The sequence below is a fragment of the Plutella xylostella genome, chromosome 19, assembly GCF_932276165.1.
Source record: "Plutella xylostella chromosome 19, ilPluXylo3.1, whole genome shotgun sequence".
NCBI classification, from domain to species: Eukaryota; Metazoa; Arthropoda; class Insecta; order Lepidoptera; family Plutellidae; genus Plutella; species Plutella xylostella.
This window is the reverse complement of record NC_063999.1, coordinates 7,471,970-7,485,443: the sequence shown is the minus strand read 5'-3', so window position 1 is coordinate 7,485,443 and position 13,474 is coordinate 7,471,970. Positions and strand designations below refer to the sequence as shown.

The following is a 13,474-nucleotide window of genomic DNA, read 5'->3' as shown; positions in this document are numbered from 1 at the left end:
TTGTAAATCAAGGAAAAAACCTATCTCATACCTCATACGTAAACTTGTTCGTTGTAGTATCTAACTATAATTACGGATAACTAAATAGACGGCGCGTTATAGGCTTCAATGTTTATAATATCGTATCTAACTTGGATATCCCGGTTCAAAATATGAAATATGGACCACTTCAGACACTATACCTAAAATACCACCACACCCATCCAAAAAGAACGATTAAAGGATACGGTACATGTAGGTATAATTATATAATATTATATATAATTATACTCTTTTTTGCTGATAAAGGTGACTTTGTCGATAAAATTCCCCGGCTCCATTGATAGATACTTACCCTCAAATTTATAGACTGTATTGTAAATTAACAACAAGGTTAAAAATTTACTTTGAAACACACGAGTTTCGACTCTTTACGTCAGTCAAACGATATTCGTATATCACAATCGTATATCGAATTCTGGGCATATCTGTTTTAACTACTGCGAGTTTATGTCAATCTTGTACAAAAACATATATTAAAAAGTAAAGGTACAGCCAGCTGCATAAGTAGCTGTACACTTTTGTACCTTGTCAAACTCACAAACTGCCTATTAAAACATTGACAGTTTGACAAGGAACAAAAGTGTATAGCTACTTATGCAGATGACCGTACAACTAAACAAACATACCAGTCCCGGAGATAGTATTAAAGGCCTCCTTAGCCAGGAACTCCTCGAAGAACCTAGTGAAGTCCCCTGACGGGTCCCAGCGGCACGACAGCTTGGCCCACTCGGAGGGGTATTCGTACTTGAGCCGCTTGATCACCTTCACCGCCGTGCGCTTCTGCCGGTCCGTGCAGCGGATGCACTTCGTGCGGAGCGCCTCGGGCAGTATTCCTGCGAAGAAGGGAGCGCGGTTAGAAGGTGTTCTGTCGAATAAGGAGCGGTGGAGGTAAGAAAGTATTCTTGCGAATAAGCATGGATCTTTGCTGAGGTTATTCTGATCGTATTGGTGACCATAACTAGAGTTGGATTAGGGCTAGTTGTTTGAGAGACGCTTTAAATGTGAAGTGTATATACCAAATGTGTGGTGGATGGCCGAGGATTCAGGGCCTCAAGTCTGCTAAGGAATGGTGGCTCAATGCTGTGTCGTCTGAATGGTTTTACGACTTTAGGTATCCGTTTTCTCTTGTTTAGTGAGTCCCAGTAGTGCAATATGAAACACTTACCACTTATTACTGTTTATTAACGTTAGTTCTTTAAAAAAGACGCAATAAATATTTCCTAAAACGCAGATAATGAATACCTATAGTGCGAAACCCATGCTGCTGACACACAACTGTGCCGCCATTCCTTAGCAGACTTGGGGCCCAGTCCTGTGGGGCTTAATGCTTCCATTAGTGAGAATCTGTTTCGGATTTAAAGCCTTATATTTTCAGGCCATGAATGTAACAGATGAATAGGTTGTATTATTGTAATAGGTCAGTAATTATTTTCATTCTATTATTAACGTGCCTACGAGTATGAGGATAAAAAATGCTGAAGCTGTGGAAAGGGTTACTATAATAAAATAAGACTTTGATATAATTAATTCCATTAGTCTCTAGGTTTGTTTATCAAAAATCTTTAATTCGTTAACCCTGGATAGAAGGTAAGGAACGGAAGTGGCATTGTTTTTGTTCATTCAGATGTTTTTTTTCTTCATATTATTTTAACAATGAAACTAAAATGACATTTCTTAAGTTATCTTATTTTTATGAGATAATTGATAAATTAACCTTCAGTAGTTTTTGTAAGTAGGTATGCGACGCGTAAAGTTTATATTTTTTGTGCAATAACTGAGCCACAGCAATAATTAATAATATTTAATACCTATAATCCTACTCCAGTTTACTCGGGAGCTAGGCTGGCTGAGCTGAAATCAAGGGGATATGTACAAAGGTTCCACTCGAGAGAGCCACGTACAGGAACTTCACCCCCTATGAGAATAGAATAGAATAGAATACCTATAATCCTTGGCCATATTGCTAATTCATGGATAGAATATGATTACTGAGGACTGATTTGTTTATAACTCTTATGGAGCAAATCTAGACATCCTGTTAGAATCTAGAAAGCCTATGATGACGCCGTGATGAATGGCGATGATGCTCAAGATGAATTAATCTGAAAACTCGTCCTATTATGAATGTGGCGGATAACAATAGCTATAGGTATTTATTCTTTTGTTGTTGGTCACGGAAACTATTCGCCTGCAGTATCGAGGTCGCATCTCGGCTTACGTAAGCAGGCTGCTCTCCTGAATGCTAAATAACCTCTGTCAACTATAGGTAAATTGTTATATTCAGTGTTGATAAATTTATATGTTTTTGGTTTTTAAGTGATACTTAAGTATTTTATGCATTTTACCAACCCAGAATTCGTCCCTCAGTAGAACGTAAGTGAAAAATTTTATGTTTGTACTTTTTGATTTGATTGTATTTCGTATTGATTTTGGGGGTTATAAATATAAAATCTTAAACTTTTTTTTAAGTTATATATACCCTATATTAGGTAGTAAGGGAGCGTTTAAAAGACATAACAAATATACGTACTTATGCGGGCAGGGAGAATAAAAAAGAAAGTTACAAAGAGAGCCCCACGGTCACTGCCGATAACTCCGAATTAGTCGGAACATAATTTCACGCATATTGGTTCGTTCGTGATATTCTGCTCCATTTGTTCCCTTAACTATTCGTGAGATTGTGAAAGTTATTAATTCATACCAATTGTTAGGCATTGCCAACAATTAATGCACAGGTTGATAAGGTTGCTATCCAGTGACGACTGGTTCACAATTATACCTACTAATATTATAGAGAGAATGTTTAAAGATATCCAAAATCGTATTTTTATAAGATTTAAATATATATTTCTATATGCCTGGGATGGTCAAATACAATACCTTATATTCCCTAAAACCCAATCAAATAACTCGGTACTATATCGATTTCCATCCATGCGGCTGCCTATATAATTTTGTTTTTCTGTACAGTCAAAATATCTATCTTTCCCATGAAACTTAGAATCAAAATTAGTGGTGGATACTTGTTTTGTTGACTATACGTCTCACGCACGTGCTCAGTATTATGAAGTGCTAGGAGTCACCGCACTGACCGCAAATCCGATATATCAACAACCTTACGACCTTATCGCACCGCAGCTAATGATTAATCATCATTGTTTGCCTATCTAGCTCTACAAGATCATTGTCATTCACAAAGTGACCGAATGATGTGGAGTTCCGACAAATTGTATGAAATCATCTTGAAACTGTCGAATTAATTAATGTATCTAGGTATCCTAGATTATAAACGTTACTTGTGTAAATTTTGTTCTAGCTTTCTAGTGTTTAGCGTTCCGTGTGATTTTTTGTAGCTTCACTGCACATTATAGATTATGCCGTGATGATTCAATTTATCTCTATACACAAAAATATTGAAAAGCAAGGCCAGAAGTAACAACATTCAAACAAAATTCGATGAAATATAAACTTTTTATTTTTTGCTAACTTATGTTTGTTTATTTGTAGAGGTCATTGCTCTGGTAATGTATTGGATCCGAAAGCTGACGTTATCAAAACACATAAAAAAAGTTTGTCGTAAAAGGACCTTAGCATTTATTTTTGTGGGATTTTGGGACAAGAATTATGGTTATGGGTCTTCATTGCCTGAGGACAAAAAAATACTTAGTAAGGCATCAAAGTCCCATTTTAGAATTTAAGTTGAATATAACCTACATACCTACGAAAAAGTATTTAAGAAAAATAGTATCATGCTTTAGATAATGTACAGTGCGACAAACTTATCTGTTCCGGTGAGAGCGAACTAAATTGATCCATATCTCAATATTTACTAATGAATTATACATTGATATAGATCAGAAGGGTTTATTGAAACCACAAGAGCGAATTACCACTACAGGAAAACTTAAAATCTTATAGAATGAAGAAATATTACACATTTACGTGAGCCAAGGGCGTACCCAGGATTTCAGCTAAGGGGGGGCAGCTCATACCTGATCCGAGATGATGGTCGGTCGGGTTATATTGAAACATTACTTATAGATAAAAGAATATTAAATCAAAATATCTGACTAAAAAGAAAAGATACTTTGTTACCAACACTTCATATTGGGCACAGTAAGTAACACGTTTTTAATTCCCACTTGGCAGGAAAATTTACGTTTATTTTATCTTCTAGGGGGGGGCAGCTGCCCCCCCCTGCTCCTACCTGGGTACGCCCTTGACGTGAGCTGTCACCGAAACAGATAAGTTTGTGGCACTGTAAAGGTTATTCAAAAGAAAGTTACTGGACGCTTTAGCTATTGAACTGTTCTGTCCAAGGGCGTACCCAGGATTTCAGCTAGGGGGGGGGGGGCAGCTCATACCTGTTCCGAGATGATGGTGGTTCGGGTTATATTGAAACATTATAGATAAAAGAATATTAAATCAAAATATCTGACTAAAAAGAAAAGATACTTTGTTTCCAACACTTCATATTGCGCACAGTAAGTAACACGTTTTTAATTCCCACTTGGCAGGAAAATTTACGTTTATTTTATCTTCTAGGGGGGGGCAGCTGCCCCCCCCTGCTCCTACCTGGGTACGCCCTTGGTTCTGTCACTCTCAGAGATTAGAGTTAAAGTAATTGATGGAAAATATTAGTAAGTATTGTTTTTTGAGAAGCCCTTTTTAACTTCCATTTTAGACGGGAATAGTTATAGTTTTTCTGTTCCTTATCATAATTTAACTTGCTTTGACTTTAACTTTACCGGTCATAACCTCTACAGTTGTTCCATTTGTTGGTGTTGTTATTCACCAAAAGGAGATTTCACCCGAAGTAGATTAATTTCAATGCGTAGAAACTACTAATTATAGGCACTTGTTTCAATTAGTGTTAATAAAACTCTAACAAGATGCCATTCTAACAGCGCTCGAGACATGACATTCATTAAAATGTACTTGTACATAATAATACTAGTGCTTCAGGCGATCTATTATGTAACTGGGTACAAGGAAGTGCGAGCGACATAGCCTTTGCCAAGAAAATGTAGTCGGCTGGGGTCTCTCTAGTTTACGAAAAACTAAGTTGCGTAGCGCTTGCGCCGTAACCATGACTCTATTTCGTTGTATCAAAAGTACCGACTGCGTGATCCCTCTTTCGTTGGTTTTTGCCAAGCTAAAGTGAGCCCGACTAGCCGCAAACTGCATTTCACCCGGTGCGTTGCGTTCATTCAACTTTAAATACAGTTTTCTTCTTAGCTAGTCGGTAATAGACACTAATAGACGGTAGATAAGGGTTGTACACCGTGGTGAATGGATTGTCCAGAATGTCCAGTCAGATTATCTTCAGTCGCCGACTGCAGGGGGCGCCAGACTTATCAAGAAAAGGTATAGGACGGTTTGTTACGTCAAGCGGAGGACGCTGCTTCCCAAGTGCAATAGTGTATAAATGGGTGTAATTTATATAAATGAGTGTTATTTAAACGGTTCGAATAGTATACGTATACAAGCCTTGATAATAATTCAATTAATCACGTAACCTCACTAGGTCAAGTCAATAATACTTTAATTATTCTTTAACATAACAGTAAGCGCACACTTATAAGTATTTCGATCAAATACTAACTAACGGTGTCTTAAACTGACACATATCACTTGACACTTGGTGAACCATGAATCATCGTGTCGATCAAAACGACACCCAACGAAAACTATTCAATCATCGGCAAAGCTCAGGTCTACAGTTACTTTGATGAATGATCGACAGTTGATACCATATTTGGTGCAATAATATGATGCCAATACACCCATTAGGTAAGGCCAGGACACGTCTTTAGGTATTCTCTATTATTGATCACAAGAGACAATTATTATATAGTTATACTTACTTAAAACGTTTTGAATGACGGTTTTAGCAAATACTTACACTGTAAATACTTAAGAAAAGAAGTAAAAACTGATCTATCTATATTTTAGTATATTATTCATAGTTGACTTGCAATAAAATATTTAATGACCACGCAAATTTATTGTTATCGGCATTCCACTCACCTAACGTAATGCAAGTATAACCAGCAATAACCTAGTTTCTATAAAACACTAAAAAGTATGAATTAAAACTTACTTTTTGCACATAAGTAACTAGTTAAATAACAATCTTATTGCGTTGCAGGCAAACGCTACAACAGTTCAAGTACCTACATTCGCTACTAATCGTACTTTGCAAAACTCCAAACAAACGAACCTTGTAAATGACATGATACATGAAATACATAATTATGCTTAAATTAACTGTCACTTTCAAACAATAACACGTTATAATAACAAAAGTCTGATCTGGTTGGTCACTCGTAGTCTTCGCGGTCAGAATACATAACTGACGGCCTTCGGACGAGCAACGACTAACTGTAGTGTGAGACCATGGCAGCGATACCACTCTTTCGGTCATGCGAAATTTAAGTTTGACTCCAAAAATGTTAATGGTTATTTATACATTAATTTAAACAGCTGGCTTACATTCTGTAAGGAAATCATCTATTAAAGCTAATTACTAAATCTCGGAATGGTGAATGCCATAATACATTTAAAAAACTCATTGATGAGCCTACAATATTTGTCGGAAAAATCACTCAAATGTACGTTTCTGTTGGTTAAATAAAAGTAAATCTCTTTGCTCGAACCACTGCTAAATTTCAGTGCTAAAGTGGCCTCGCTTCAGTGTCTATCATCTCTCTAGCCAGTCCACCGGAGGAATGTGGTCAAATTCCTTTAAGAAAACAAACATAGACGCTAAATGATCATGAATAAATATACGCACCAAAGTGGGTGATTGAGTAACGGACACATCTAAACATTGCCGAAAATGAAAGTTCGTTGGCACAATAACTCAATAATGGCGCTAATTGAAGGCAATTTTTGCGATTTTTATATGTTTTACGAAAACTTACAGATTATATACGAGTATATCAGTCATCGAAAATAGATTAAGGTTCTTGCTCAAGTTGATAATTTGAACGAATACAATTTATTTACATATTATAAAAAGGAACACAATAGTTTATTATGCTCGCATCAGTTGTTGTTAGATAGAAAAGGATTGTAATTTTAATTAATCTTACTGTTATATTATATTGTCATAATCATCTTCTGTCATTCGTGCTATAAAGTTGTGTGTGCCGTTAACGTATAAAAGTTACCTACCCTCAATATGCCACCGTCTGTGATGCCGAAGTGCGACAACTGTAAGAAGTCCATAACTAAGAAAGCACCAGGACTGGAGTGCAGCAAATGCAGCCTCATAGTACATGGAAGCACCCAGTGTGCTGGCCTAACTAGCAAGCAGCTCGCCGCACTACGGGGTGCCGAAAACTTGGAATGGACGTGTAACGAATGTCACCAAAACTCGTCACACAGGAAGTCATTCGTACTACCTGAGGAAGACCTGGAAGATGAGAACGAGCTAGATGACAGTGCATTAAAAACTAACATCAGAAATGTTGCTTCAATTGACGTAAAAAAACTCCTCCAGGATATAGCTGTTGACGTCGATAAGTGCATTAAAAAACAACTTAGTGAACTACAGCTATCCGTCGACTACTGCAGCAATAAAGTAGATGAGTTTGACGATAATGTTGAAGCAATGAAAAACAAAATAAAAACTCTAGAGAAGAAGAATGAATATCTTACTAACACAAACAAGTATTTAGAAACCAAAATAGCCGCATTAGAACAAAGATTTACTGAACTGGAACAGAACCAACTATCAAACGACCTGGAGATAGCTGGAGTTCCCTACAAGGAGCAGGAAAACCCTAAGGAAATAATGAGTACCCTAGCAAATAAACTAAAACTAGACAGCAGTGGCATAAAATCAGTGAGAAGATTGCCCAAGAAAGGAGAAAAAACAGCTGGTACTCTATACGTGAAGTTAAGAGAAGAATGCGATCCAATATCGTGGGTTCAAGCAGCTCGCACCATCAAGCCCATAGTATCAGATATTATATCTACCACACCCTCTGACGAAACCGCTGCGACCAAAGTATATGTGCGCCACGCTCTAACATCCTACACGAAGGCTCTTTTGTACCAAGTCAAGCAAAAACTAAAAGAAACCTTCAAATTTATCTGGTGTAACTACGAGGGTAAAGTTCTGGTTCGAAAAGATGAAAAAAGCAAAACTCTTATCATCAGATCTGAAGCGGATATACAAAAACTTGCTTAGGTACTGTATTTACTCACACCACTACTGATATAACATTGTTTACCAACCTAATATTACTCTTTTAAATGGCTACTAAAATGAATGTAACAGAATTATTTAACTGTCCTAATTTAAATAACTACCTAACACACATTCCTAAATCACCTAATTTAACTTGCATTCATATAAACCTCCGGTCTATGATAAAGAATTTTTCAAAATTATTACAATGCGTAGAAGACACGAAATTCACTATAGATATTATTATAGTTACCGAGGCTAATATCACTGAAAACATAAGTAGTCTATTCAATATTTATGGCTATGAAATGTATACTAAACTACGCAAACATCGCAAAGGCGGTGGTATTATTATTTATGTGCATAAGAAATATCAATTTAAATTACTAAATTCACATACCCTACACTGTGAAAATATTTTAGGTATACTATCGCCATCGAATAATCACAAAATGCTAATATGCGCTTTATATAGACCACCTGATAAAAGTAAACACCTATTCTGCAATGAACTATCACACTTATTATCCAAACACGACACTTATCAAAACTTTATAATCCTTGGAGATATAAATATCGACTTAAAATGCGAAAGCCCCATAAAAAACCAATACATGAACATTTTGTCAGAAAATGGATTCAGTTGCGGAATAACAGATTACACTAGCATTGAAGAAAAAAAAGGAGTAGTCTCTAAAACATGCATAGATCACATTCTGGTAAGAAACTGTAAGGAAGATGTACACACGGCGGCTCTCGGTACTGTTCTGGCGGACCACCGCATGACGGCGGTAAGCGTCGCAGGCACGTCGCACATACAGGATGCCCCAAAAACTAAATCAATGCTCAACAATAAAATATTGCAATATGAATTAAATTATGTTAAATGGGAAACTTGTGACACCATGGATTGCCCAAATGACATATATAACTTTATAAAATCAAGCTTCTTGAACGCATATAAAAAAGCTATGTATAGTACAACTATTACAAATAGACGGAACAAAAAACAATGGACCACTAATACAATAAGACACCTCTGTCAAAAACGGGATGAGTTATTTACCAAACTTAAGGGTCGGCAATAGGGAATCGAGGGTTGGCATTGTCATAGAATTATGTAGTAAATGATGCTCTACAGCCTTGAAAAAAATCACACAAGTAGCCGAAGAGTCTAGCTAGGTGCTGAATGATTCGAATTCAAGTAAATGATTATGGATAACTGTAAATAAAATTCAGAATATGACGAAAAACCAGAAAATCACACTCCCGTATTGTAACAACTGTGTCGTAATTATTAAGAATTTTCATATAATTTTTATCATATTATAAAGTTAAAGGCTTGGACTAGGCGCTAAATACCTTGTTTTTTAATAAACACACACTTATTTTGTGTAAATTAATCTCAAACTTGAGCAATTTTTTTCCCTCAAATCTTCATACAAATATCTATGGCGGCTTTCTGTGTTATAAAATCATAAACACAAGTGACGTTTGACTCAGTTGGCCGCTGGCCTCCAAAGAAGGGTCACGTCGGTTTAGGCAGCACTGACAGCTCGCGATCTTATCGTGTACAGATACAAAATCACTGCACATTGGTTGTCATTGAAGTTTTTCAACTTTCATGACACCAACATAATTTGATTTGAAATTGAGGAAGCATAATTCTTCCAGTATATTCAATACATTAAATTAAATTAGATTGTGTGCAATATTCTCGTGACATTACAGTCTCGTAAAGGTCTGATGAGGAGCAGGAATATAGCGAATGGATCTGGAATGGATGACAATACGCACGAACATTAGGTTAGGGATCAAAAATACAGTCTCTTGGTGCTGGTTGAGGTATGGTCTCGTGAGGATCTGATGAGGGCAGTAACACGGTGGTGGCTCAATTTTATTTCAAAGATGTTAATAGCTAAAATCATCGAGTTTAGGCTATTGAGTATGTTTTTCAGAGAGAGAGAGAAAGATATTTTATTTTTCCTCTGGATGTGTTAGGTTTACTGGGTTTACTAAGTTCATTCTGTTAATGGCATCAAGTTGTTATGTGTTCATAAGTAATAATTATTTATTAACAAAATGCTGTTGGTTCTCCACGAAAATGTAAAAATAAAAATAAATTCGTAACGTAAAATTGTCAATGACGGAATTTCTTCTATAGACAGTAGCCACAAAAAAAACAAACGATAGATGGCGTGATTTGAAGATAAAGATACATTTATTCGACACATAGACAGCAACAACAAAAAAAATACAGATTTAAAGAAAAGAAACACATACTTATACAAAACAACAAAGAAAAAAAAGGATACACATCAAAATAACTGGAAAAAATATAAGCCCCAATTTACTTGTGTGGGACAGGGAGTACCATAATTTTTTTTTTGGGGTACTCCCCATCTATGCGAAATATCAGCTTGATATCTTTACCCGGTTCTGAGAATAAGGGCGGTGACAGACAGTCAGTCAGACAGACGGACAACAAAGAGATCCTATAACGGTTGCTTTTTTTCTTTTGATGTTCGAAACCCTAAAATTAAGTAAAAATATAATGTACTTACAGGTATTGAAAAAGCGGTATATAGTACTAAACAAATTATAAACAAACAAAAAACCCGACTGCACGCTAAAAAGATGAAAACAAGTCCCAATGTTAATGGAAAGTATCGTAGGCGGGGACCAGCAGAGGGTTCACCATTTAGCTGAATGTTACTTAGAAAACGGCCTTGAGTGGCGGTCAAGTTGGTCCCCGCCTGCGATACTTTCCATTAACATTGGGACTTGTTTTCATGTTTTTAGCGTACAGTCGGGTTTTTCGTTTGTTTATAATTGTATTTTTTTATTTGTAACTTTTTAGTTGTTTTTATTTTATGAAATTTTACGTCAGTAGTTCATGATCATTTTTTATTTCAATAATTTTGGTGTTGTTATTTAAATACCTTCAATATGCATATTTTTGTAATGTGAAAATCAAGCCCTTTCATTTGATACCTTACACGGCAAAGTTGAATTATTATTTTTTCGATCATCACGTTATGTCCTCTAGAGGGCGCTATGTACATTTTAATGGAACGTCACATAGCCTATAACCATCGCGCCATCAATACGCTTCTAACAATACCCCATACATCAAAATCTATCAAGCCGTTTAGGCTACAGGAGGGAACAAAGAAACAGACAAACATACATATGTACATACAATCAAAAAACAAACACAAAAGGAGTAAGACAGGGGGTCATTCTGAACTTTTGCTCTACGAGTTTTGGAAATTAACAAAAAAAAACCTTTTTCATAGAAACTTTTTAATTGGACATGTGACTTTTTACCATGGAAAACGAATATTTTTTTTCGCGAATTTGCAAATCTCTTAGAACAAAAGTTGTTCAGAATGACCCCTTGAGTCATCCCCTTTTGGCTTAGTATAGCCCTTTTGCGACACTATGTATTTTCTTTGCTTTGTCGTCGGGGTTCAGTTGGCTGGAGGATGCCCGAAACTTATTATCTACACTTTAATACTTTTAGTTACCTTTCTACAAGTAAATACCATATTTGTTTGAGAAAGCTAATCGGGTTCCGAGTATAGAGTAAAGTGGCACCCCTATTAATTTCTACTCTTTCCTGGTGCCTACCAGTGTAAGTAAAAATTATACTTACTTACCCTAAAATCACCCAAAATGTACTTGAACATAATTGTCAATAAAGTTGGCGAGTAAAAGTTTATCGACCCACTGTGCAAACTTACATGTGTGCGTGTCACTGCGTGTGCTGTGTGAAGAGCATTGAAAACCCAAAATTGGCGCGGCACGTCACCCTGTACGGGGCCTTAAAGAAGATCCTAACAATGCCGTACTAATGCTACAATATAAAAAGTTACGAAATAGAACAAATAAAGTAATTGAACTTACAAGAAACAGTTTTTATAACAATGAAATAAATAATAATTTAAGCAACCCTAGAAAAATTTGGCAAATTCTAAATACACTATCGGGTAGAATAGTCAAATCTGTAGATGATGTAATTGTGAAAGCTTTTGATGTAAACAAGCAAAATAAGACACAAGTTGCTAACGAATTCAGCAAGGAATTTCAAAATAATGTTGTAGATATAGTCCCAAACTGCAATATACCCCTTTTAAATATAACAAATTATACGGAAAAAATGGATAGGTCAATTTATTATAAAAAAGCAACACATTATAATATTAAAAAAATTATTAAAAACATAAAATCACACAAATCACCTGGCCAAGACAATATTCGACCATGCGACATAATAAACTTAGGAGATAAAATTATCTCAGCTATAACAAGATTAATTAATAAAAGTATTACAACCGGAATATACCCAAACGACCTAAAACAAGGTATTGTTAGACCAATCCATAAAAAAGGTTCATATGACTCATATGGCAACTATAGACCAATAACGATTCTACCAATACTAGATAAAATATTTGAAAAATACATTGCGGGACTTATGCACTCGTACTACGAACATAATAATGTATTAACAGAGACACAATTCGGTTTCAGGCCCAATAAAAGTTCTACATTGCTACTATCGCAATTTACGGATGAAATTAATGCCAATTTAGATAAAAAAAAGCATGTTGTCATGGTATTTATCGACTATAGTAAGGCATTTGACACACTGAGACACGATTACCTACTGGATAAATTAGATGGCACAGGAATCAGAGGACCACTGCTAAATTGGTGCAAGGACTATCTCAAAACTCACAGTTATCGAGTGAAAATTGATGATGCATATAGTAACGTTGTAAATACCAATATAGGCACTGCACAAGGTTCGGTGTTGGGCCCTCTACATTATTTAGTATACGTCAATGAGGTAGCTAAAATAGTCAAACACACATCACTGTATCAATATGCGGATGACACTTGCCTTGTTGCAGCCGATAGGAACTTTTCTAGGGCGATGGAAAGGCTACAAAAGGACTTCACAGCTATATGTAAATGGTCACACGATGCAGGACTGGTACTTAATGCTCAAAAAACATTGGCAATGCACATCAGATCCAGTCATAACGCTTGTGATCAGTCTATGAAATTGATTGCCCATAGCCATAGTTGTATGCATGACAACAATCATAAATGTACCAACTGCGATGTAATACAGCAGGTGGACACTGCAAAGTATCTTGGGGTCACAATAGATCACAGATTTAATTGGGGTCCACACATTGTAAATGTCTGTGACAAGCTTCG

At 36.0% G+C, this 13,474-nt stretch overlaps 1 protein-coding gene across 1 annotated transcript in view; it reads right to left on the bottom strand.

Moving 5' to 3' along the window:
- LOC105383973 overlaps nt 1-13,474 on the bottom strand; it is a 37,172-nt gene that overhangs the window by 12,057 nt on the left and 11,641 nt on the right. Inside the window, exon 2 of the mRNA XM_038106384.2 lies at nt 669-875. Coding sequence (XP_037962312.2) covers nt 669-875 — 207 coding nt within the window. The remainder of the gene's footprint in view (nt 1-668; nt 876-13,474) is intronic.